Below are 24,146 nucleotides of genomic sequence, written 5' to 3'. Positions count from 1 at the left end.
AAAGAACAGCAGATCGCAGGTCACGCAAAAAGAACGGCCAATTGCAGATCACGCAAAAAGAACAGCCGATTGTAGGTCACGCAAGGTATTCAGCTCGGTCGCGTCAAAGTAACATCGACCAACAGGAGGTCACATCTACGAAGACGTCTCCTGTACGGGGAGATTGTAACGGAAGTTGAGAAATACATTTTGCGAAACAATTTCGTTCTTACACGGTCTGGATTATATTCACGTACTTTGTGTAATCCGATGGGGTCCAACTTACTCATTTACAAGGGTAAATTTCATTAATCGTGCGATTTCGGAAAAAGTAATCGCATATTTATTGTGTTCGGCGTTGTATCCATGAAATTATTATTGTAACACCTACCGAACGGAGGACACGCTGGGAATTAACATCTAAGTAAAGGAGGTAAGATACCGCAATCGGTGTTTGTTATTTTTTAGTGTCAAGTAACCGTTGCCGACCTGAGCTAAATGTTGGCTGTAGTTAGTTCCGTTTCTTTGTCAAGCCCTAGCATAAGAGGTTCTTCACTGCGTGTTTTATCATAAAAAAAATTTGAAAAACGCGATACATGATGACATTCCATGAGGGGGGGCGGGGGGCTGATACTTATCCTAAAATTATCATTCAAACTTTTCATCGTAGGGAAAAGCGTTAGTAACAATATTATGTTAACAGACAATGCATCATATAAATTGGAGGCAAATCTTGAGATTTTTGAGTCCTGGGAGTGATCGGTATGTAAATTAGCCTTACAATTTCGAAGGCAGACGGGTAACAAGAATGAAGAAAATTATCAAAATGGTGGGCTTGATATAACTCCAAATTTCTCAGGACCAATCAGCACAAAATGTATGGTTCTGGTTCGGAGAATTAATTTTCAGATCTTGGGAGTGAAAGGGTGAAATACTGTATTTGAATTTTTTTGTATTTGCACTACATAATGCTGAAGATTGGAAATTGTTTGGGTTTATTTCAAGTTCATTTCCAACAGCAAATAGTTTAAATTGCTTGTCTGTTATGAAACCCATCACAGAACAGTTTGCAGCAATTGCTCCTCAAGTGTTCTTCTCAGGAGTGGCATATCATTCTAATAATAATCTAATAATAATCTAATAAAGATACAAAAATAATAATCTAATAAAGAATAATAGTAATAATAATCTAATAAAGATACAAGAAAAACAATGGTAATAAGCCAATTGACTAAAACTACAGAAAACACTATGGTTCAGTGTTTCTTTTCTTACATATTATTAAGTATGTAATTTTTTAGTGTAATCAGAGGCTCCTGGTGTCATATGATTTATTAGGAACAAAAAAGGTAAATTAATAGTATATGTACAATAACTATGTTTATTTATAATAAAAACCTTTTTTTTTTTATTCACCTGATTAAAATTAGGAACTTCCCCACGGCTCAAGTGCTCTGCAAACTAACATTGAAAAGTATTGCTTTTATCAGCTAAATACAACTTAACTTCAATCACGGCATCACATTATTGTCTGGTTTTCTGAATAATTTGATAGAAAGTTTAAAATAATACTCTCAATAACTACCAGCCTCATACTTATTTTATTAAAATGTTATTAATAAAACTTATGTAAAAAATGTGATAATCAGCTATTTTTTTCAGAAAAATATCTAAATGCAGGTGCACATTGCCGACTTATAGTGCATGATGACAATATGTAAAGATGTGTAATGGTTTTTTCTTACCATACAGACAAGCATCCCACAGTCACAGTCATTTCTTTGCTTGGGAATTTCCTTTTTAGAGAATTAATGAATATATTTGAGTTTATTGGTTTTGATTGCCATTAAATGTGTCAACAGGCGTTTGATTAGCATGGTGCAGGACTTATCAGTGATCATCTCTCAGGGCTTTCATTACCTGTAGGAATAATGTGACTAATTAAATATAGTTTTATACCTTAGGGATTTCATTTAGCCAACTCTCTCCTTGAAAGGGTTTTCTTCTTTTAACACTTTTATGTTCCAGAAAGTTCCTATTTACAGTACAAATTGTACAGTGACATGTCACTCAATTCAGTATGTAACTCACTGCAATATTTGGATCACGAAAGCAATAATGTCTTCTAAAATAACCTAATTATTGATGAAGCTGCCATAGGCGATGTGGAAATTTTTTTTTGATTTCCATTTTTGATACTGCTAATGTTAATTGTAATATACTTACTTGTCCACTTTCCCTTTAATCATGTTTTAATGGTATTTTAAAGTAATTTAAACCTTGTACCTTTCCTACGACGTGGCCTCGATGGTCAGTAATATCGATCAACTGTATACAGAATCTCCTTTCTCCAAAAGCCGACTTTTTGGGACTTGAACCTAAATAACAGGACACTTCCTTTCTACTCCATTCTGTGTTCTTTTCCACCTTGATCTATTTCGAACAGTGAGGTAAATTACAGTACACTTCATAGACCCAACACTTGCTTTGTTTTGTTTTGCTTCGTTTTTTTCTCTTCTCAATCAGGAAAAGTTTTGTGGAATAGAAAGAACTTCGATGTAAACGGGTAACATTGTTGCGAAAATAATTTTGTTTCACAGCGCCCTACCTTAAATGAAAGGAACATGACCACTTCCCTTCCCTCCCCAATGATCTTCAGATTTCATCTTTGTGATGAAAAGTAAAGATAGCAGTATAAAATTTTTATTAAAATTTTTCAACCAAATCAAGAGCTGTTGCATTAAAGTTTTCGATGTTTAATTTGGAGATTTTGCTTCACACCTTAGTTTTTTCTCCTTTAATGCGCTTCTTTAATGCCAGATTTCTGTCTTTTCCCTTATGGCAGTAATATACGGCTGTTCCCATAATCATAGAAGGAATGCCAGCGAAATTTAATTTCGGTCCCTTTTCTTCCCAAAAAATTCTGTGTCATTCGGTGCGGACCCCTATTAAAAAGTACAAATCAGATAAACTACTTGTAACAGACGTCTTTGCTACTAAAGCTTGCTATTCGGACAACGGGAGAAGTCGACGCACACTCAAAGAAACAGCCTTTATGCCTCAGTGCGGTTGAAAATTCGATGAGATAGGATACGACTTTATACATTACTCTACAGTGTTGTTGCATCATAGATGAATGCGTCCAGATATATTGCATAGATTACGTTTCAAACAAAAAAAATTATTTCCTTTTTTTTTTTTTTTTTACCCTTATTGGTTGAACCTCTGACATAAAAAGCTCGCGTTTAAAATTTGTGGTCAAGTCTTGTTCTCCTATTTGTCTGACCTCTAACCTAAGTACCTTTAGGTGGGTGTTAAATGAAACAGCGACCCTTAGGTGGATGTTATTTTTGAATGTTGATTTGGTCAGGACAAACTTTCCTTTCTTTGTTTGTCTGATCTTGCATGAAAAGTATTTAATTACAATTTAATTTCCTTTAACCGACTCTGAACTGCTTTATTTTCACTACAAAATTAGGACTGCATCTTACCTTTCCGCCCGAAATCGAGACATTTCATTCAGTTTTAACGTTTCAACTTCTTGTAAATTCGTGCCATCCGAAAGTTTTCGTAACGCAACACCCAAAGCCGTGACCTCCTGCTGGTCGATATTACTATGACGCGACCGTCCAGCTCAGAAGGACTGGAAGTAACTTTACTTGAACCGTGAAATGTTTTCTTTCTTAGTTAATTGCTATAGTAACTCACCGTTGGTGTTTTACGTATACGACCATGTATATGTAAATTAGTTATTCAACTTGTTATGAACCAACGATTCCCTCTTTGCTATGCAGAGAGCTAATGAATTAAAGGATTTCGTCGAATTTTTGTAACCAGGTTAATATATAACGTGAATTCTTTGCTGTGTCATGATAGAGCAGTTGATATTTAAATCGTGTGACATAATCGATCGTCACTTTTCACTCGTTGCACGTTCCAGTGGTTGATCATGTACCAATCGATGGATGAGAATGAAACGCCTCCTGCAGTAGCCAAAGGTATCTGCTTCATAAAATTTCGTAAAATGTAGTATCGTTTGTTGTTGGCTTTAACAACGAAAGGGGCCAGATTTTCTTGACCGAAGTCAGAGTTCTCATCGATCAGCTGACGGAGAGCTGACTTCGTTGTTGGTCACATGAGTACCCGGTTAATCTGTTTTGTAATTTTAAGATTCCCACGAATTAAGGTTATAGTATCTCAAGACCCTAAAAGTATTTTCATATCCATAAGAGAGAGCTAAATATTGAAAGTTGTCTTCCAAATATTAATTTATCATTAATACCTACGTTTCAATATGAGCGAGCTCATCGAAGGATTTGAGGATGGCTGGCTGCCAATCGTATCATACAAATGGCTATTTGTGGAGAAATCTGCTAAATGTTTGACCGTCTGTTTTAGTGCAAAGGCTGCAAGGGTCTCAAAAAGTCACAAGACACATCTTATTTGCTCCAGTTTAGTTACTTTCGTGCGTTACGCAACAACACATCGTTGCATGATCTGTGAACTTTGATATACAAGGGGCACTTATTATTGACTTATGAAAAATTTCACCGTATTACTCTCGTGTTTGAAGCTATTGCAACTTATTTTATGTCAATAATTATTCTTCAGAGGCCTGTAGCACCTTAAAGTTTACTAGCCACTATACGCACGCACGTTCGTATTGCCGTATTTATTGGTATTACAAAAGGTATAGCAGGGAATTGTTTAAGGTGGAAAATTTCAATGATCGCTCATCAACTCGGTACGTGAACCGATTTCTGAAGAGATTTTACCAGCAAATAATTTAACGATGAGGAAACCTTACAAGAAGAAGATATTTTCACATGTCCCAAGTCTGAGCCAATCAAACGCGAGATAAGAATATTCCATCTCCCATGCTCTTAATGTTAGAGGTAATACTATTGGTCACATCATTTGGTCAAAATGGCGGCTTGAATCAAGATCAATATATCATCATTTTACCGGTAAGTAACCTTTTTTCTTGCCTTCAATAAGCTAAGCTCGTTTCCCATGATTGTTGGTCGTTCACTGATATCATTCCATTAAGCATCGTATGAATCCTCCATTAATTTTTAGCGTAAATAGTGTTGATTACTCGGTATTATTCGATAGCCATGTGATATTACGACTTAAGTCTCGTAACTTTTCAATATAGTCTTAAACCTTGCTGTTCGTGAGTTGAATCTGGGCAAAAGTGTTGAATTTGCTTAGACAAGTCTCCCCTCGCCCTCCTTCCCCCTTTATTTAACAGCGTTCACACACCGATTCGCGATTATCCCTTCTACGAACATGGCTTGACGTTTTTCGTCAGTTTTCAAATTCATACCCAGAGGAGTTTTCAAACTCCAGACAACTTATTTCATACTGTTTATTTCGGACTTGAACCAATATACTCTAGTTGGGGTATGCATTGTCAACCACTTAAATGTTGGAAGCAAGAGGATGAACATGAAAGCTCTTTAACAACAAAATAGTAGAAGTGCGTTACCCTTCAGCATGTTTCATCAATGTACTTGAATGAGCTAATATGCAAGTATCTACTTGTAAATTTTGTTAAATCTTTTGAAATCCGAAACACAGGTTGGGTGATATCAATTTTGTTCATATGATCGCCTTAGATTTCAAGTCAATGCTAAAAAATTTTTGTGGTTCAAATAAATTACACAGTAAGGCATTTTGATTGGTTCAGACTTACGATCTTCTGGAGGACAGATGTAACCGATAACAACGTAGATGTTTCTTTTTTTTTTTACAAAACAGAAAGATTTGATATTAATGTGAGTCTGTTTAGTTGTAGATCACAGAAGATGAATCCACCCTTTAGTTTTTACATGTTGATGTTGTCTTTGATCTATTTCCTAAACAGATGCACAACGCATGGAAGCTTATTGTTAAATACACACTATTATTATATGGCTAGTTATTTTTGAGGTAATTCCAAGCATTCTAATTGGTTCATAGTGGGTTGGAATTTTACCATCTAGATCAATTCCATGGAAATGGTCATAAGCCATGTATTTCAACCTCATTCCCAGGGCCTTTTCCCTTAGTTAGGGGTGGAGTTGGGGATGGAGTTGGGGGTGTTCCCATCCCATCCCCAGCTAAGGGAAAAGGTCCTGGGAATGAGGTTGCCTTATGTTTGGTTAGTAAGAAGTTGCTGGTATTCTTCTAATTTGATATCTTTTCCCTTTTTCAGGTTTTCTAGTCTGCCAACCACATTCACTATTTATGGAGTGTAATGTTCAAACCTATTGTTATGCGAAATACAACAATTGAGTATATCAAAATGAATGATTTAACAAGTCCTTCATCAGACATTGTGGAGAACTCACACCCTTCATCTGGTAGCCACTTTATCATCCTGCTTTATTCGCATTAGATGATACATTTTTAAGTCAAGATATAGAGCACTGACTGTTGTTAAGTTGCGCTAAAGTGTTTTTGTATGGAGAATAAGAGTTATGATATAATGTTCATCACAATAACAATTAAAGGAGTACATGGAATAAAGATCTAGGCAACTTTTGATGCACCACCAAAATTCTCCCTGTGTTTCACCAGGAAATTAATGACAATTTTGTGGAAATCCTGCAGTCTATAGAATTTAAGGTTGTTTTTCATGCTCCTATTCAGTTTTCTCCAAATGTTGTGAATTTTGATTTTCTCCATGTGTTGCTGATAAGTTATTTGGATATCTTTGCTAGTAAGGCAGAAGTCTTCTCAGAAAACAAGTTGGGCAACTTGTGGGAATTTATCTGTTTCCTCATTGCAAGCAGTTTTGTTAAAACAAAAGTTAGAATGAAAGTAGGATTTTATGACTTTTTTGCAAATAAATAATAATTATGTCATGAAGCCATCTGTCCTGTGATCAGCCTGTTATTTAAGGCTGATTGACCTTAATTTGTAATGCTAAGTGGTATGCTAAACATGGATTGGTTTGACTTTGTATGAAGCTGTACTTATTACAAATTTTTCAAAATTATTTTTAATTTTTTACCATTTCATGTAGAAATGAAAATATTGTGTCACCTGTTAGATTTGATTTTTGCTTAAGGTGTATGTTTTATCTCTATCAAGTAGTTGAATTCAGGTTCAACACAATCTTGTCTCCTGTTGAAGGGACTGGTTTTATACTACTAGTGTTGTGGAAATTAACTCTTTACACCCTAACATTAGAATGCATTTTCTCCATATTGCATTCTACACATATGCTTTGGCAATGCTAACAAGAATTTGTTTAACAATCAAGAGTTTCTTTTGTTGGTGTTCATTTTTTTTATCCTCATGACCTTCTTATACTAAAAGGAGAAATGAAATGTATGTCTCGCTAAGAAAATGAAGAGTCAAATTTCTGCTGTAAACAGTGTTGGAATTATTTTGAGTTTTTTCTTTATCAGTGTGTGTTTTATCAGCAGGTGGTGATATGTCAAATTCCTTTGAACTCAGTTCAGAGGAAGAATTGAATAGCATGCATGCAAACAGAAAGAGGTCCTCTAAACCAGACATTGCCAGCACTTACTTTGATCAAAGAATCACTGTTCCCAGAGATGGAGAAGAGGCAGACGTAAGTTTTTTGTTTTTGTTTTGTTTTTGTATTATGGTATAATCTGTGGCAAAGGTGTACAAATTTTTAATACTTGAGAAACATCCTTCAGCACTATAACATCATGCCTCATCAATTTGAAGCTTCAAAATCCCTTCCCCCCCTCCCCTCCCTCCTAGGCCAACCTCCCTGTTATTTGAACTTTTGAGGATTGGTTTGTTCAAATTCCTCTCCCTCCCTCTGTCCCTCCCCCAAGGCAAAATCAGTGACTGTTACTTTCTAAACATCGACCAGTCTTTAACCCTTTCACTCCCACAAGTGACCAAGACGGAATTTCTCCTTACAATATCAATACAATATCAAGCAGGCAGGTGATGAGAATAGAGAAGAATATCAATCATGGGATTATTAGTTGATCCAATACCAAATTCTCTTAACTAACATAAGAATTGTATGGCAGATAGTAAAGAGAATTACTAATTAGATCTTGAGAGTGAAAGGATTAAAACCTAGACCTTGTAGACCTTTTCTTCTGAGCTATTTGCTCACAAAAGTGAACTGTTTCCCTGAAAACTCCCTCATATTTTAAGATAATTATAATACTTACATTCTGCTGAAAAGACTTGATACTTCCAATTCGAATTCCCCATCCTAGCATGACAAGATTCAAATTCCCAACTCACTGGGCATGGACAAGGGTCAGATGCTTTTGTATTGCCCAGGATGTTGAAGCTTTGAATTGATTGGGGCTTACCCAGTTTTAATTCATATTCATGACCTGAATTTTGTCCCTCCTTCATGCAGTGGGTGCTGAAAATTGAACTTTGTCTATGGCTAAATGTCTATTACTTTGCATTAATTTTCTTCTCCCTTCATGCATCTGTGCTGTGAATTGTACTTTTTCAATAACAGTGTGCAGAGGATGCTGTGCTCCTTACTTTGTGTATCACTCTTAACATGTTACTCAAATGAGTTAAACAGAATCAAGATTACCATTTTCAAACCATAGTGACATGCCATTAAACTTAATTGGTGAAACTAGACATTCGATGCATTTTCATGTATTTTAACCTTTTAAACCCTAAGATTGGTATGCTTATTCTCCTTACAGTTCACTATATGTTTCCTATAGTACTGACATAGGGAATTTAGGGAACCATCAAAAGTGTGGGGGGGTCATTTCCCTTTTTCTCAGGGCCTTTAATGCTCAATTCAGCAGTGAAACTATTCAAAGATAGAAGATGCCAATCACTGTTATAGGCGAAAGGGTTAACCCTTTACACCCTAACATCAGTATGCATATTCTCCCTACTGTTCTCTATGTATTTCCTAAGGAAATGTCGTGGAGAACTTGTTCAAAAATCGAGGGCCTCTCTGGTGGGTGATCATTTCCCTTATTCTCATGACTGTAATGTTTGAATCAAAAGTGATACTGTTGGGTGAAATTAGAAGCCAATCACTCTTAGAGATTAAAGGGTTAAAAATACTGAATGAAATAAATGTGAATTTCTGCCAAGTATTACCCACATTTCTCTACTGCAATTCAGTTGCAGTTCAAATTGTTGTTTTACGTGCCATTAAATATTGAGGTCTTATGTATCCTTAGAAGGTGCTAAAATGACTTGTGATCAGGATAATTTGTTATCTAATATAAAATAAATAATTTGTTGTTTTATGTGACTCATTACAACAGAAGTACAAGTTTAGTTGGCGTCGGTTGTGGGCCTTCACTGGTCCTGGCTTTCTAATGAGCATAGCTTACCTTGATCCTGGAAACATAGAATCAGATCTTCAATCAGGAGCTGTGGCGGAATATAAGGTAAATGATACAAAATGTTGAAATAATTCAAGAATTGAGAGTTCCTATGGGGTCATCTAGAATCTGGGAGTCAGTTTCACTTAGCCTTAAACTTCTATAAGAGACCATGACAGAATTTCTCCTTAAAATATCAGTACAATGTCAAGGAGACAAGGGATGAGAATAAGGAAGTATCAATCAGAGGATTATAGTTGATCCAATACTAAATTCTCCAAAGTAACATCACAAGAAATGTATAGCAGTTAATAAGGAGAATTACGAAATAAATGAGATCTTGGGAGTGAAAGGATTAAGTAGTTTATAATCTTGTCAAGAATTTCAAAATTGACAGAATTTCAAGAATGTGGAAGATTTCAATTTGTTGTATATTTAAATGTTATTGTAAAATTTATATCTTATCAACTGAAGATGTGTTGGTGTGTGGTATCACTGAGTATGTATAAGAGTTGTATGGTATTTTCTGTAAGGCTAGTCAGGATACAAACAAAAAGTAAAAGTACTCACCAATATTACACACCAAGGTGTGTAATCATTATAAGTTATTTATTATTTAACTCACCACAGCCAACTGGTTAAACAAGTTTTTTTTACAATGCAACATAGACAACTGTAAAATATTACAGGATATATTTACTCTAGTTGCACTTTATTTGTATTTTGCTGAGTGTAGTTGGGAATTAAAATGGGTTAATGTGAATTGGAAAAAAAGAAGTCTAATTTATCTATTATTTTAGAAATCAATGTTTTAGTGGGTTTATTCTAAGCATTTATCAGATCTGATTGGTTTGTCTTGTTTACACAGTTGCTTTGGATTCTTATGTGTTCTACCCTTATGGGACTTCTGATGCAGGTAAAAAAAATCAGTTTGTCTGTCTTTTTCTGTTCCTCCATTCTCTCTTAGTTATTATATCAGAGCTTAAAAGTCAAATTTGTTCAAATTCGCAAGGCATCAGCATACAATTAGAAAATTTTAATGATATATTCATGAAATATTGGTCACTAGGAGAAAAGCAAATTTCAACTTTTCCCTTTCTGTTTGGAATTTTTGGAACCCACTGGAAGTTCCATTTTGCTTTAATATTTAAATCTGACGTAAGCAAAAATGCTTAAAAAACAAAGTGACAAGAAGACAATCAAAATTAAGGACCAATGTATATCACAAATTATATATGTTTCTTATTCCTTTCCTAATGTTTTCTTTCTTTTTGTGACTTTTTTTTTTCTCATCAGAGATTGTCCCTTAGGCTAGGAACTGTGTCAGGTAAAGTATTGCTGTATAAGTATTTTTAAATGTGCCTTTATATATTGTTATTTTAAGTGTAAGCTGACTTAAAGATCATGATCCCTTTTTACACAAACTAACAGACAGAGTGTTCCTGAATTAATAACATGTCCAAACATAATTTTGCCACTTGGAATATGTTTTGCTTTCTTTTTTCCTTGTTCTGCAATTTTTTTTCTTTTTCACAAGTTTAGTTTTTTGTTTTCCTTTTCTTGTTGTTAAAGGTTTATAAAAAACAAAATAAAGTTCAAACTGGCTTGAAAAGTTTTAAACCAAATAAATTTGCACCAAAAGAAATATTGGTACATTGGATGGAAATTTCTAATCCCAAGAATGTTGCAAGGAGATGTCACTGTTAAGGCTTATTTTCACAATAAAACTTCCTGCTTTTTTCTTGAACTCTTTAGATATAATTCATAATTGTCCCTTGTAATTGTCACACAATCCTTTGTGAATAATTCTTCAACTGATAGTTTGCTATTTTCATAACCAAATCAATACTAACAGCCTCTGGTTGGCAAGGGTAGATATTCTCATTACATGTTTGCTGCCTTTGGTTAGTGTATCACTGTTGTGAGGAGAAGTAACTTGTTCATCATCACTTCGAGAGATTTTAAGAATTAATTATCCATGCTGGATTTGTTATTATAGGCAAGCATCTTGCAGAGGTGTGTCATGAAAAGTATCCCAAGATACCCCGTATCATTCTCTGGGTTATGGTTGAGATTGCAATCATTGGCAGTGACATGCAGGTAAGTCCTCAGTGTGTTATCATGTAAGGAGAAGTTTGCACACAAGCCTGTGCCTCCTCAGATCCTCAAGCTTTCCCCTGGCATGAAGTTGCCAGGCATATTGTGGCTCCTTGAAATGGGATGGTAGTCTGCCTTAAGTTAACCTTCTTTCCCAACACTAAGCAATCCCACAGGATGTACTGGGCAAAGAATTCCAAAAGAAACCTTCCTCCTAGAGCACAAATCATTGACATATGCTTCCCTTTGGGTCATTTCCTCTTTCACTCATTTCTATGAAAAAAATTACGACTTCATGTATGAATGTGGACAATTATAAATCATTATGCTTAAACAATTGAGTCTTTTTTCTTTTTTTTAATTATTATTGCAGGAAGTTATTGGAACTGCCATAGCATTTAACCTTTTATCAAATGGAAAGTAAGTATCATTTTTGGTGACCAGAATCTCTCTTGCTGTTATTCCAACATAGGTTCCTGTTCAAGTATATGTTTTAATTTATACCAGTTTACTCAGTGATGTTACCGATTTTAAAAAAAACAACATTTATATCCCTCCCTTTGAAGGGTTTTGGTCTGAGCCCATAACCTCTCTGAAGGTGAAGACCATTTTCATAGCTCCCTCTGCTCTAGATTTTCTCATGGCTCCCAATGGGGTGGGTTGGATATTTTTGAAACAGTGAAGTGATTCAGTAAATGGTACATCACGACTGACTTACAGCACTTGAGTCTTAAATCCAATACATCGTAGCTAAATTGAACAATCAGTTTGCACAAACTAGATGTAGTACTCTTGACTGACAACAACTCTTCACTTGATTCTGATGATGATTTCCGCTCAGATTGTTGAAACATCAATCACTACGACAAAAACAGTCATTCTCAGGACTACTCTCACATGGACAATCAGACCACACAATCGCAGTGAAGTGATAAATGATGATCATCAGGAAAATCCTATTTGTTTTTATTTAACAGGATTCCTCTGTATGGTGGTGTTCTTATCACAATCACTGATACATTTATTTTCCTATTCCTTGATAAATATGGTGAGTCATTATCATTGTTTGGAATTTGTGTGGGCCATTTAACTTCTCTGTTGCACTTTGAACTCTGAGCATATCATGATGGGTGGACATTAAGTAAAGAAAATCTATCTTCAAAGTAATAATTACACTTTAGTTTTCAAATAATTTTGATGCAGCAGCCCTTTTGAAGGAGACAACCATAACAAAATCCAGTCTAACCTCCCAAGGATACAAGTATAGATTAAACAGTCCTGAGTGTCATGCCTTCTCTTCTCTACTATATCATATTTCCTTGAATAAGCACCCCACTCTAAGAAATGCTTTTCCCTGAATAAGTATCCACCCCCTAGGCCATAAATGTCATCAAGCACCCCTCCTAAATAAGTATTTTTCCCCTCTCTCCCCCCCCCCCCCCCACTCCTCCCTCACTTTCTTAAATCATTGGGATACAAGGTAAACCTGTTTCTATTGCCACCTTTTTTTATTGATAGCTTCAACTACAACATAATCAGTACAGGAGTATATGAAGTGCCCTTCTTCAAATAAGTAATACTCAACATACCGTTAAACTAGATTTGAAAGAAAACAAAAGATGTTGGTTATACCTCTGTTCCTTAAAAAGATAAACTTGCAGGTCCATTGGAACAATTGGAGATCACACCTTAAGGAACAGGCAGGAGATGATAATTTGATTCTGAATTATTTTCATTCTAGGTCTAAGAAAGCTCGAAGCATTCTTTGGATTTTTGATAACTGTTATGGCTGTGTCATTTGGCTATGAGGTAAGGCACATGTACTTCCTCCACCCAAATTCATTTCAGCATTCAGGCCAGGGTTTTGCTGGGTTAATATTGGGTATCAAAAAGGTGTTTCGCAGCATGATTTACAGTTACAAGATCAAGCTTTGTTAAAAGTGCAACTCTGCTTGAACATTGCAATTGTGTAAGTGGTGATTCACTTTAATTTGTAATCTTCAAACAAAATGTTTCAGTACATTAATAATGACATGCATAGGGCCGACTTGCTAGATTTACATGATGCACCAAAGCATACCAACCTAGCACTTAAAAAAAATTTGGGCTATGACAGGATTTGAAGGCTTGCCTCCCAGCTGAGCTACCAAGCCACAAGTTGGGAGTGGGTACACTTTGGAGGGTTCTTCTTTCCTCTAGAGAAATCTGATCATAATTTTTAAAGAATTGAATTTCATTTGACCTGCAGGTGAAAATTAAATAAAGCAATGATCCTCGCAATTGAGTTGCAACTTAACCCTTTAACTCCCATGAGTGACCAAGACAGAATTTCTCCTGACAATATTAATACAATATCAACTAGATAAGTGATGAGAATAAAGAAAAATATCAATTTGGGGATAATTAGTTGATCCAATAATAAACTCTCTGAACTAATATTATAAGAATTGTATGGTTGACAGTAAGGAGAATTACAAATTTGATCTGGGAGTGAAAGGGTCAAAGCAAGTGCAGAGGAGAAGATTTTTTCTGGTTTCTTTTCTGCAAGTGTGGCTCACTGGTAAGGATCATTGCTTTACTTGACTACCACTCAAAATCCTCAAAATTTTGCACAGCTATGGCCAGTCACATGGAGTTAATAATGGTTCATGAACCTCATCAGACAGAAGATATAAACTAATGATTATTTTAGTGACTATAGCCCAAGCAGTGTTTAGCAGGTTGCATACGTTAGACTCCTGTTCAAAATTCTGTTTATCTTCCATGCAGTATGTAAAAGTAAACCCACAGCAGGATAAAGTGCTGGAAGGTCTTTTTATACCTTGGTGTGAAAATTGTGACAATAAAAGTATTTTACAGGTAGGCATTTTCTGATAGACTTTGTTTTGTTCCAATGTAAAGTAGGGGTATTTCTGGAGGAGACACAGCAATTGGTTTGGTAGTTAGTTCAGTAAGTTTATTCTATAGGTCAATTAAGAAATATGGCAAATTCTTACCTTGTTTGTCTAGTTAATAAAGATGTTAAGTATTTGTATCATATATGTCATTTTTTTAGTTACACAGACTCTGACTGTGATGTTCTATGAAATCTGTTTTCACAATTGAAACTGACTGCTAAAATTTTCTTCGTTTCAATTGCCTTTCAGGCTGTAGGTATAGTTGGAGCGGTCATCATGCCTCATAATATGTATCTTCACTCAGCTCTAGTTAAGGTTTGTATACTTATGGATTATGACTTCTAAGAGCATGATACTGTTTTAATTTATAAGTTTTTAATACCAGTGATGAGTGTGAGTAAGTTTTAAAGTAGGTGAGCAATATGAGACCTAAAATGAATACAAGAAAAAAATATCTGTGCTTAGTATGGGAATGTAAACTGGTATTCAAGAAGAGCATGATCCAGCGTGCCATGTTGGTGGAAAAGGAAGGTTATTCAGGAGAGGCACTGAGAGAGTTTTATTTCATTATATCTGTTCTCTGATTGGTCATCACTAATATGTTAACTTCACAATAGAAGTCCTACCAGTTGATAACAAATTATTGAAGGGGTTAATTTTAAAAAGGAATCTGTAGTGTTGTGACAGTGAGTTGTATTACAAGATAATATGATTTCTCAACTGTATTGATATTACAAATTGGCCACTGTAAAGAGTTTTTAAACTCCTCACAGTGGGCAGTGAGGGTCAAAGATCATTTGAGCAGTATCTTCCTAAGAACGTTAGCCCTTTGTCAGAGAGAAGAAACTCTTTACGTTGCCCAATTTACATTATCAACTCAGTTGATGAAAACCAATTAATATCAATCCCTTTGATTTGACAACTTGATTCAACGCATGAATTGGTTTAACATTAAGCAAACGGTTCTCGCCCAACCCAACAACTGCAAGAAGACTTCCATGGCTTAGGTTGAGAAGTATTTGTTTTATTGTGAATGGTATTTGTGTGGTTACAATTCTTGAGATACTGCTTATTGTTAACGCTGTCCTCTATCTATTTGTTGTAGTCTCGGGAAGTAGACAGGAAAAATACTGAAGCAGTGAGAGAAGCTAATATGTATTATTTTATTGAATCAGGTAATAAATTCACCTTAATCGATGGTTAACAATATTTTTAACCGTCGAATAAGGCACTCATTATCCCATCATTATTTCATTTTCTAGTATTGCCTTACAGTTATCGAATACATCTTACGGCATTATCTGAGAATCCTATCGATCCCACAAGGCGAGCACAAAAGATTAAAACCATGTCAGTATCCCTTATGAGAACTGCCATCTCAACCAATCAAACGAAAGACCATAACCAATCGTGACTTATGCACCCGCGTTTTCCCGCGCTTATTAAACAGTTTGCTTGTTTTTTCTTTGATATCTCATTGTGTTATTATGATGTTAATCCTTACACTGACTGGCAGTTGTACTTTCTCTGGGTTTACTTTTTTGACACTCGCTTGAAGAGTGCTCTAGTTTTGCTTCTGACCAGTTGATATAGTGATACATGTGTTCCACTCCAACAATATCAACACAGGACTAAAACCACGTGTAACTTGGTCACATGTGTTTTTGCGCTGTCAAGGAGACTTTTTAATTGAGTGTTGAAAGTTATCCTCGCTTTCTGTAATTTTGCTTTACTTAGCTGTGATTGGTCCTGAATACTCTTAACCGAAACTAATGAAATTCAAAACTAAAAGCAATCTCAACTTAGTCGCTCGCGTTTTCCTGCGCTTTAGCCAGTTTGGTGACGGGTCGAGTTTAGTTTGAATTTTTACAAGCTGTCCAAGATAATTTTCTTTCTTGATTCTCTTTAGCCGTTGTGATTACCTTGGTTTTGGTTTTTGATATGGTTTACATGTTCGAGTTCTCAATCAAAACAATTCCAGTCCTGGATAAATTTCAACACTGTTTCAGTCCAACTATGCCCGTAGGAGTTGCTTGTGTATAGTAACATGCCTGGTCATCACATGTAACCTCTCCTCTCTTTTTTTCTTCCAGCCATTGCACTGTTCGTTTCACTTATCATCAATATATTCGTGGTCGCAGTATTTGCAGAGGTAAAGCTATTTTTTTTACCAGTGGTTGTTCCAGAAATTAATGAAAAATAGTACCAAATAATCCTCGTTTTACAGCCCTACGGAACTGCGCGAGGAGGGACAAAACGACAGCTTTGCACAAGCAAAAGAAATGCAAAACGTAAGAAGATAGGTAGAAGGGGAAAGAGCTGGGGTTTATCATAAAATTCTTACTGTCTGAGTTTGGTTAGAAAGGACTGAAGCCTAACCTCCGATGCTTTTTCATTCCTCTGCTTCTATCACGCTGTTTTAATAACACGCTTCGTTCAGCTAACCGAACACCCAGAATAGGCTATGGATCGAAGTTGTCATTCTCACTGTGTTTTTTTTATAATTATTATTTTTAGGCATTTTATAATACTACATATGGGCAAGTGGTGAGTCTGTAATTATTTTTAGTTCGTTTCCATTCCAGCTTATGACAAAAAGGACATAACTGCAGTAGTACATTAACAGTTTAGTCCTTCACGCCTCAGCATCAGTATCTATTTTCTCCATACTGTTCTCTATACATTTCCTGAGGTGCTGATAAGGAGAATTTGTTGAACAATCAAGAGCTTCTTTGAGTTGGTGATCATTTCCTTTATTCTCATGACCATAGCGTGTGATTCAGGACTGATATTGTAAGGAGAAGTAAGGTGCTAGTCACTCTTAGGGTCAAACAGGTACTATAACACTACTTGAAAGAATATGGTACAGAATCAAACAGTTACAATACTGCTGCATTGCAAAGTCTTTGTTTGAAGAGGTACAATACTTCTGCCAACAGGTGTCATGTATTCTTCATTCAAGGATTGAGAGTACTTCCTTTTACTATCAATATTCTCGTGTTACTACATTTCTTAATGAAAACCCCGACAATCTCTTTCTTTTCAGTATCATAAATGCATTGGAAACAAGATAAGCCAAGCTGAAATCTTTAATGTGAACAAGAGCAGTGATCATCATGTAAGAATCTTAGAACAATGCGATTTCGTTAATCTTTCAAATACAAACATCTGGTAAAGTTTGTGTGAAAGTGTTTCTTGATTGATTTGTCATATATAACGTAAAAAAGCAGAGAATATCGAATACTCATTTCTCTATGTATAGATTACTTGGAATTCCACCATCGACGGAGACCTTTACAAAGGGGTAAGAACTGTTTGTGTTTTGATAGTTAAGACATTGGTTGAGACAGTTGTATCGATTAGTTTATGCTAAAACAGTGGATAGCGTTGAAGGTGTACTCTGATTGGCTGCTCAAACTCCGAATATTCTTTGCTATTTACATCCGAGCTACGCGTGCGGGATTTGCGGCCGAAAATATTGTAATCGTTGCAGGAATAAATGAGTTGATATCATCTTTTGGTGCTACATTGTCTCCCTGATTTAGTATTTTCTAGAACAACTATTCACCTCAGTGTTGGTAGCTAGCGGTGGATATTTACCTGGACGCTTTGTGGCCCGGTTAATATCCTCACTAGCCACCTCCACTTCGGTGTGTAGTCGCTAATTATTGCAGTGCAGTAGCCATCGTTTTAAAGTCTTATCCATCTATCTTTTCAGGGTGTCTTCCTCGGATGCAAGTTTGGAAAAGCAGCGTTGTATATTTGGGGCATAGGAATCCTAGCAGCTGGTCAAAGCTCTACTATGACTGTAAGTATTGGCTTCTTAAAAAAATGAAACACGGTTGCTTTTTATCTGAGGCTTTATGCACTACGTGACGCACAAAGGAAAGGTGAAAGTGTCCATCGTGTTTCTTGAGCGTTAGAGTAAGCACTCGTAATGGTTACTGTTATTGTGGTCAATCGTTCTTGTGATCTTAAAAAAATATAGATCATATTCAAGGAAACTGAGCTTCAAAACCAAGGTTATCCAACAACCAATCAGTTGAAAGGAAAATATCTCAAGGAGCCAATGAGTTCGCAGAGTAAAAGTATAAAGTAGTAAACTGCTTGAAGCGCGAGTGAACGCGAATGATCCTGTCGCAGTTGATCATAGTGTTGAATCTGATTGGTTGTGAGGTTGGCGCTAGTTTTCCTAACCAATCACATGACGAAGTAAAGCAAAACCAAACAATTCCTTGGATAACTTTCGATACAATTCTCCCAAAGCCTGTTGGGTTGAATTTGCTCTCGCTTTCTGCTGCTGAAAGCTAATAGCATCATTTCTGTTTGTCTTTTTAGGGAACCTACTCAGGCCAGTTTGCTATGGAGGTATGAAGCGATTTAGCGAATTTGATTATCCGTTATTCTCATGAAATAATTTGCGCTTGTCCACTCCTCAACGATTGTTGATATTTCTTTGATAAGAGACAATCTCTTGATTTGATTTATGCACTGCAGGGCTTCTTAAAGATCTCTTGGGCAAGATGGAAGCGAGTACTGTTTACCAGATCAATCGCCATTGCTCCAACCCTTTTTGTGGCTTTCTACGAAGGAGTCCAGGATTTGACAGGAATGAATGATTTCCTTAATGTACTACAGAGTTTGCAGGTAAATTGTCGCTGGTATAGTTTCGAGCCCCTTTTTCAATATCAATAATCTTACCGTGAGGGAAACCTTCAAATTGATGCTTTGTCAGGGTATAAAATCCACGTCGAGATTGGTTAGGGATGGAAAAGAACTACATGGATCACAAGTGAAAAACCTAGGCCCAAAAAAACCATGACCAAGTCAGAATTTCTCGTTACAACATCAATAAATATCAAGTAAACAAGTGATGAGAATAAAGACGAATATCAATTATTAGTTTTTCTAATATAAAAGTCTCCGAACTCAAATCGTAATAGTTCTAGGGCAGACAGGTTCCGGTAGCGACTCTTTTTTGATTTGGAGGAAAAAAACCCAAGTTTAACATCTAGGAACTAGTGGGCTGTGTACATTGCCAGCTTTCTGATGAGAAAATCGCTTAACAGGCAGCTGTTAATGTAACAATAAAAGCTCCGATCGGAGTCAAAATTGCTTCCAACTACTGCCAATGACGCTCAAGAATTTTTTGTCACTTAAGCTGAAGACTTTTTTCTTATCTTTACTAGCTCCCTTTTGCTTTGATTCCTGTGTTGCATTTTACGGGAGACAGAGCCATCATGGGATCTTTTAAGAATGGAAGGTAAGCTAAGCTGTCTTTGTATCGTTGGATCAATATCAGTATATCCTCGTTGGACCAATATCAGTATATTCTCGTTGGAGTAATATCAGTATACCCTCGTTGGACCAATATCTGTATATCCTCGTTGGACCAATATCAGTATATCCTTGTTGGATCAATATCAGTATATCCTCGTTGGATCAAAATCAGTATCTGGGCAACTGCCCACCTACCCCTCCCCTAATTCAACAAGAGTCAATTGATAACAAGTTAGGGTTAATGTTGGGTTAGGGGAGGGGTAGGTGGGCAGTTGCCCAGATACTGATATTGATCCGTATTGTTCCGTTCCATATTGTACCAATCCCGCCTTGTTAAAAATCCTGCAGGGTTTGATAAGAGACAAGCCTATCATCTGGAGGGTGTTTCTTTGATTAAACTCTAAGTTCTCTTATGAAATGAAAGGAAAAATGTGTGAGCAGGTAGTCATTTGTGTGGTTATCCTTCAACGTCCAAGTGTTGTTGCAGACAAAATTATGGTAATTTAAATTTTGAAAAAATTGGGTTAATGCTGACGCCCCAACTCGTACCGACGTTTTAAATGAGAGCAATGACAGCCAGTCTTTCTTTTATTCCTTCTGGTAAGAGGAAGCAATCAGGAAAAAGAATAGCAAGCGAAAATGCGTCACTCTTTCTCTCGTTCGCCCCAAACAAACGAACTGAGTACCGAGAACAGGCCATTAAACGAATATGTGCGTGATAATCACTTAATTAACTTTTATCCTTCAGTACCGTTTGGGCTATATGATTTCTTTTTTACTCTTCTTATGTTTGATTGAGATCCATTTAATTGTCGTCCTGTTGTTTTCTTTCCTAGGGTGATGCAAGGTGCAGCTTGGTTTTTGTCTGTTGTAGTTATAGGAATTAACATGTTCTTTGTCGTGGAATATGTGGTGAGTTTTGTTTTGACCCTTGTCTACAATGTTATGCTTTACATTAATGACTTGCGTAATCTACTTCTGGGCGAACGTATGAGAAGTCCGCTTATCGCGAATTTTATGCACTAAATAACCTTTTGCAACCTTAATTTTTTTCTACAAAAATTATATCAAATAGCGCTCTCAATGGTGAACATTTATCCGTGTTTATGTATTTACTCCAGCGTCTTACCCATCTCTTACTTGTCTTTTCCGCGCTTTGGGTCGCGATCGTCTTAGTAGTAAAAAAAAAGGAGAATTTTGTTACAAATCAAGAACTTTTCAAGTTTGCGATCATTTCCTTAATTTCTCATAAGCCTAATGTTTGATACAGCAGTACTATTTATTGAGAAATTAGATACTAATCATCTTCAGGGGCTCTAGGGTTAAAGTGAGTAAAAAATTTGGGATCAATATCAGTATCTGGGCAACTGCCCACCTACCCTTCCCTTAACTCAACAACAGTCAATTGACAACAACTCAAGGTTAATGTTGGGTTAGGGGAGGGGTAGGTGGGCAGTTGCCCAGATACTGATATTGATCCGACATTTGCTGGATATGATCTTTTTCCTCTTTTTACTTGTTTTTTTTTTTTCTTTAATTTCACTGCTTTTTTTCCTGGTGTCTAGAAGTTATTTCTAACGATCATTACATAAATTAAGATCACCAGATAGCAAATATGAAACATGTACGCTTGGAGCCCTGTTCTTGCTGAAGGTTTAGTCGGGCATTGTTTTTAAGAATATGAGAGTGTAAATATTTAATGAACTCCTGTTCCAGATTTTTGGTTGTGGAATGTCCGTCGCACTAACTTTTCTCTGATGTCGTTTCATTTGTTGTCTTTCAGTCCAAAATACCAAGTAACGCAGGCTACTATTTTTTAGTTGGATTGTACCTTCTTTTCTACGTTGCTTTTCTTTTGTTATTGGTAAGTAACCTGTGTTTAGATTTCTATGCCCTGGTTCTAGACTGAGGTTTCAATTTCATATTTATCCTCGTCTCAGTCTCCCTCGCAACCTTTGTCTGGTCTATTCATGTGACGCACTCTCTACCCCGCCAACGTCTGCTTCAATCGGAAGCACATTCCTTTCTGTAAGTGTAGCCAATCAGCAGAACGCGGAATTCTTTTTTTTTTCTTTTTGTTGAGGGAAAGGAAAGTTTGTTTTCGAGTTGAATACGGATGCGAATGGACAGAACCTGAAAAAATTACGATAACGATAATGGCTTTGTGATCTATTATGTTAGGTTTATTTTGCGCTTGGGTTCACCTTCTTGGATTTCATCAAGGTATGAAATGGTGTTTTAATATTTCATTTACTAGAAAGTGAACTATTTTTTCAAGATCTAATGGAAGAAATTTCTGGGATTAAACGATCGTCATCGATACTTTTTTTTTGTTATAAGCTATTAAAACTAGCCTTTCATCGGTGAGATTACTTCCCTAAGAATTTGGTGACGTACATTCTACTGGCACGGCACAGATCGGCGCAAATTGTTGTACCTTCACAAACTTTTAACAAGAACGACGGATAAACTGCTTCTGTTTATGTAACATTTTGGTTTGAGCTTCGGGAAAAAAGGGTATACGCATGTAAAACACATCGACCAACTGGCGTGTGTGATTAGTTTAACTCTTTAGTGGCAGTCTGGTTATAGCAGCCTGAAAGCATGCGCAAAGCGTCACGCCGAGCCATTACAACGTTCGCACATGCGCGTTACGTTTAGGATACGCTTACTTTAACATGCGCGATTTGTGAATGAACGACAATATTTATTAGAAAATACGTAGGAAAACGAGTACCTGTGAAATTGCAATTTGTTTGAATTTTGTTTTCGGCAGGTTTTGAAAAGACCTGACTCAATTCAATACGTCCCTCAGGAAGATGATAATACTGTTTCCAATGGCTTCTCACAGTGACGTGGATTCGAGTTAATTTAGCTTAGGGGTTAGCGATGCTATTAAATACAATGTGTTGCACTAGTGTAAGGCCTTGTCACGCGTTGTTGTATAATAGTACGTCATGATGAAGCCATGCTTCTTTTAAGATTTAAAGTAAGAGAGATTTTAAAGACCATGTTAGGTAATGCTATACAAACAATAAAAAAAAAACGAGTAATAGATGGAATAATAAATAAGATATTTTTTTACCAAGCAACAAGAAGGACAAAAGTGACAACAAATATTGCCTTGATGATGAATCCCTGTCCCAGTCCTTGATCGTGAAGGCTACCGTAAAATGCTTTCGTAGCCGTCAAGACAAGGTGCAATGTAGTTTTTTAAAAAATTCTAATTTATGCTGAATAAAGGTCGTTCACAGGAAAGCTAAAACTGTGCAAATTATTCGCGTTCAATACCGTTGAACCTCTTGTTTGGAACACCTATGGGGGGGGGAGGGTGGGGGGCACAACTTCGAATTCGGTATGTCCAATAGGTCATTTTACAGTCGTCTACGTAGTTGCCAAGCCTTTGATTGAGGACGAATTACGATTGGTTCTTGTGATTTCATAATGTTATCTTTGAATGTAAGAGGCTCGCGTAACTTTAACAAACGACGTTCATTATTTGCATGGTGTAGAAAACAAAATGCAGATATAATTCCGCATTCCACGCGCGATAAAGAGAAGCAATGGAAAGCTGAATGGGGCGCTCCTATAGAGGTCGCTCGTGGGAGCAGTAATGCAAGAGGTCTTGCGATCTTATTACATAATGGCTTTGATTGTAATATAAAACAAAAATTCGTGGATCCTGCCGGCAGATATGTTGGTGTTCAAGCACAAATTAACGATGAAAAATATCATCTGTTTAACGTTTACGGTCCAAACAGTGATAATCAAGCTGCAAAATTTCATGATCATCTCCTTGCGGTCCTGAAAAAAGAAGACCTCACTTATGAAAATAGGATAGTTTAGGAGGGGACTTTCACCGTCCTATGAATTGGATGTTGAATAAACAAGGTAGTATAATAAGGACCAGAAAGAAAATCGTTGAACGTATTGAAGAAATTTGAATGACCTTTAATTTGCATGATATTTGAAAGGTTAAAAACCCAAAAAAAAAGCTTTTCGTAGTCTCAAAAATCTCCATTTATCTTTTACAGATTATATTATTGGCTCATTTCAGAAACACTTCCAAGACCTGATTGAAAATGTAGACATCATAGCCGCCATTAAAACGGATCATTGGGCACTTGTACTGCATTTACAGGAGGTTGAAGAGATTAAAAAGGTTCGGGATTCTGGAAAATGAACTCATCGCTTTTGTCAGACGAACTTCATCTGACAAAAGCGGTGAGTTCATTTTCCAGAACCCCGACCCTTTTTAATCTCTTCAACCTCCTGTAAATGCAGTACAGGTGCCGAATGATCCGTGAAAGTTTATTCAACAAATGAAAACATATTTAGAGGTATGGAAAAATTAAGAGAAAGAATATAAGGGTTGCTTGGGGTTGGATTAAAAGTAATGTCCATCTTTTTTCGATACAATACGCAAAAGAGCTAGCTAAAATTAAGAGAGGGAAAGAGGAAAGTCTGCAGAAGAAACTCCAAGTTGCACAAATAGGATTTCAACAGAACCTTCGTGAAGAATTTGAAGAGATTCTTAACAAGTGTAAACTTGAATTAGAAAAAGTTTTTGGCGAGAAAGCTGATGGATTAATTG

The 24,146-nt window shown here is 36.3% G+C and overlaps 1 protein-coding gene and 1 long non-coding RNA gene across 6 annotated transcripts; one reads left to right on the top strand and one right to left on the bottom strand.

Moving 5' to 3' along the window:
* Window positions 1–153: 153 nt before the first annotated feature.
* LOC131791203 (natural resistance-associated macrophage protein 2) lies at window positions 154–22,817 on the top strand. Of its 5 annotated transcripts, none has more exons than XM_059108535.2 (25): window positions 4,875–4,946; window positions 6,179–6,326; window positions 7,398–7,546; window positions 9,219–9,344; window positions 10,147–10,194; window positions 10,575–10,605; window positions 11,278–11,378; window positions 11,749–11,795; window positions 12,353–12,423; window positions 13,117–13,184; window positions 14,145–14,234; window positions 14,522–14,587; window positions 15,378–15,447; window positions 16,366–16,424; window positions 16,790–16,819; window positions 17,319–17,390; window positions 17,535–17,576; window positions 17,991–18,080; window positions 18,611–18,640; window positions 18,770–18,919; window positions 19,462–19,535; window positions 20,389–20,464; window positions 21,336–21,416; window positions 21,734–21,775; window positions 22,329–22,817. In XM_059108535.2, exons 2-25 carry the CDS (start codon window positions 6,221–6,223, stop codon window positions 22,404–22,406), a joined length of 1,797 nt encoding a protein of 598 aa, XP_058964518.2. In that variant the 5' UTR covers window positions 4,875–4,946; window positions 6,179–6,220; the 3' UTR covers window positions 22,407–22,817. The 5 variants fall into 5 exon arrangements, with proteins under 5 accessions (XP_058964521.2, XP_058964520.2, XP_058964519.2 ...); XM_059108534.2 differs by having other exon boundaries at window positions 7,395–7,546; XM_059108538.2 differs by lacking the exons at window positions 4,875–4,946; window positions 6,179–6,326 and adding an exon at window positions 154–412 and having other exon boundaries at window positions 7,395–7,546.
* Window positions 1,380–2,617, bottom strand: LOC136283795 (uncharacterized). Its single transcript, XR_010718911.1, has 4 exons — window positions 2,588–2,617; window positions 1,939–2,014; window positions 1,725–1,775; window positions 1,380–1,440 (listed from the first exon to the last, which is right to left on the bottom strand). It is a non-coding gene; the product is annotated as an uncharacterized lncRNA (long non-coding RNA).
* Window positions 22,818–24,146: the final 1,329 nt, after the last annotated feature.

The sequence above is a fragment of the Pocillopora verrucosa genome, chromosome 10 (genome assembly GCF_036669915.1).
Source record: "Pocillopora verrucosa isolate sample1 chromosome 10, ASM3666991v2, whole genome shotgun sequence".
NCBI classification, from domain to species: Eukaryota; Metazoa; Cnidaria; class Anthozoa; order Scleractinia; family Pocilloporidae; genus Pocillopora; species Pocillopora verrucosa.
The sequence above is the reverse complement of the archived record's forward strand: the minus strand, read 5'-3'. Positions and strand labels throughout refer to the sequence as shown.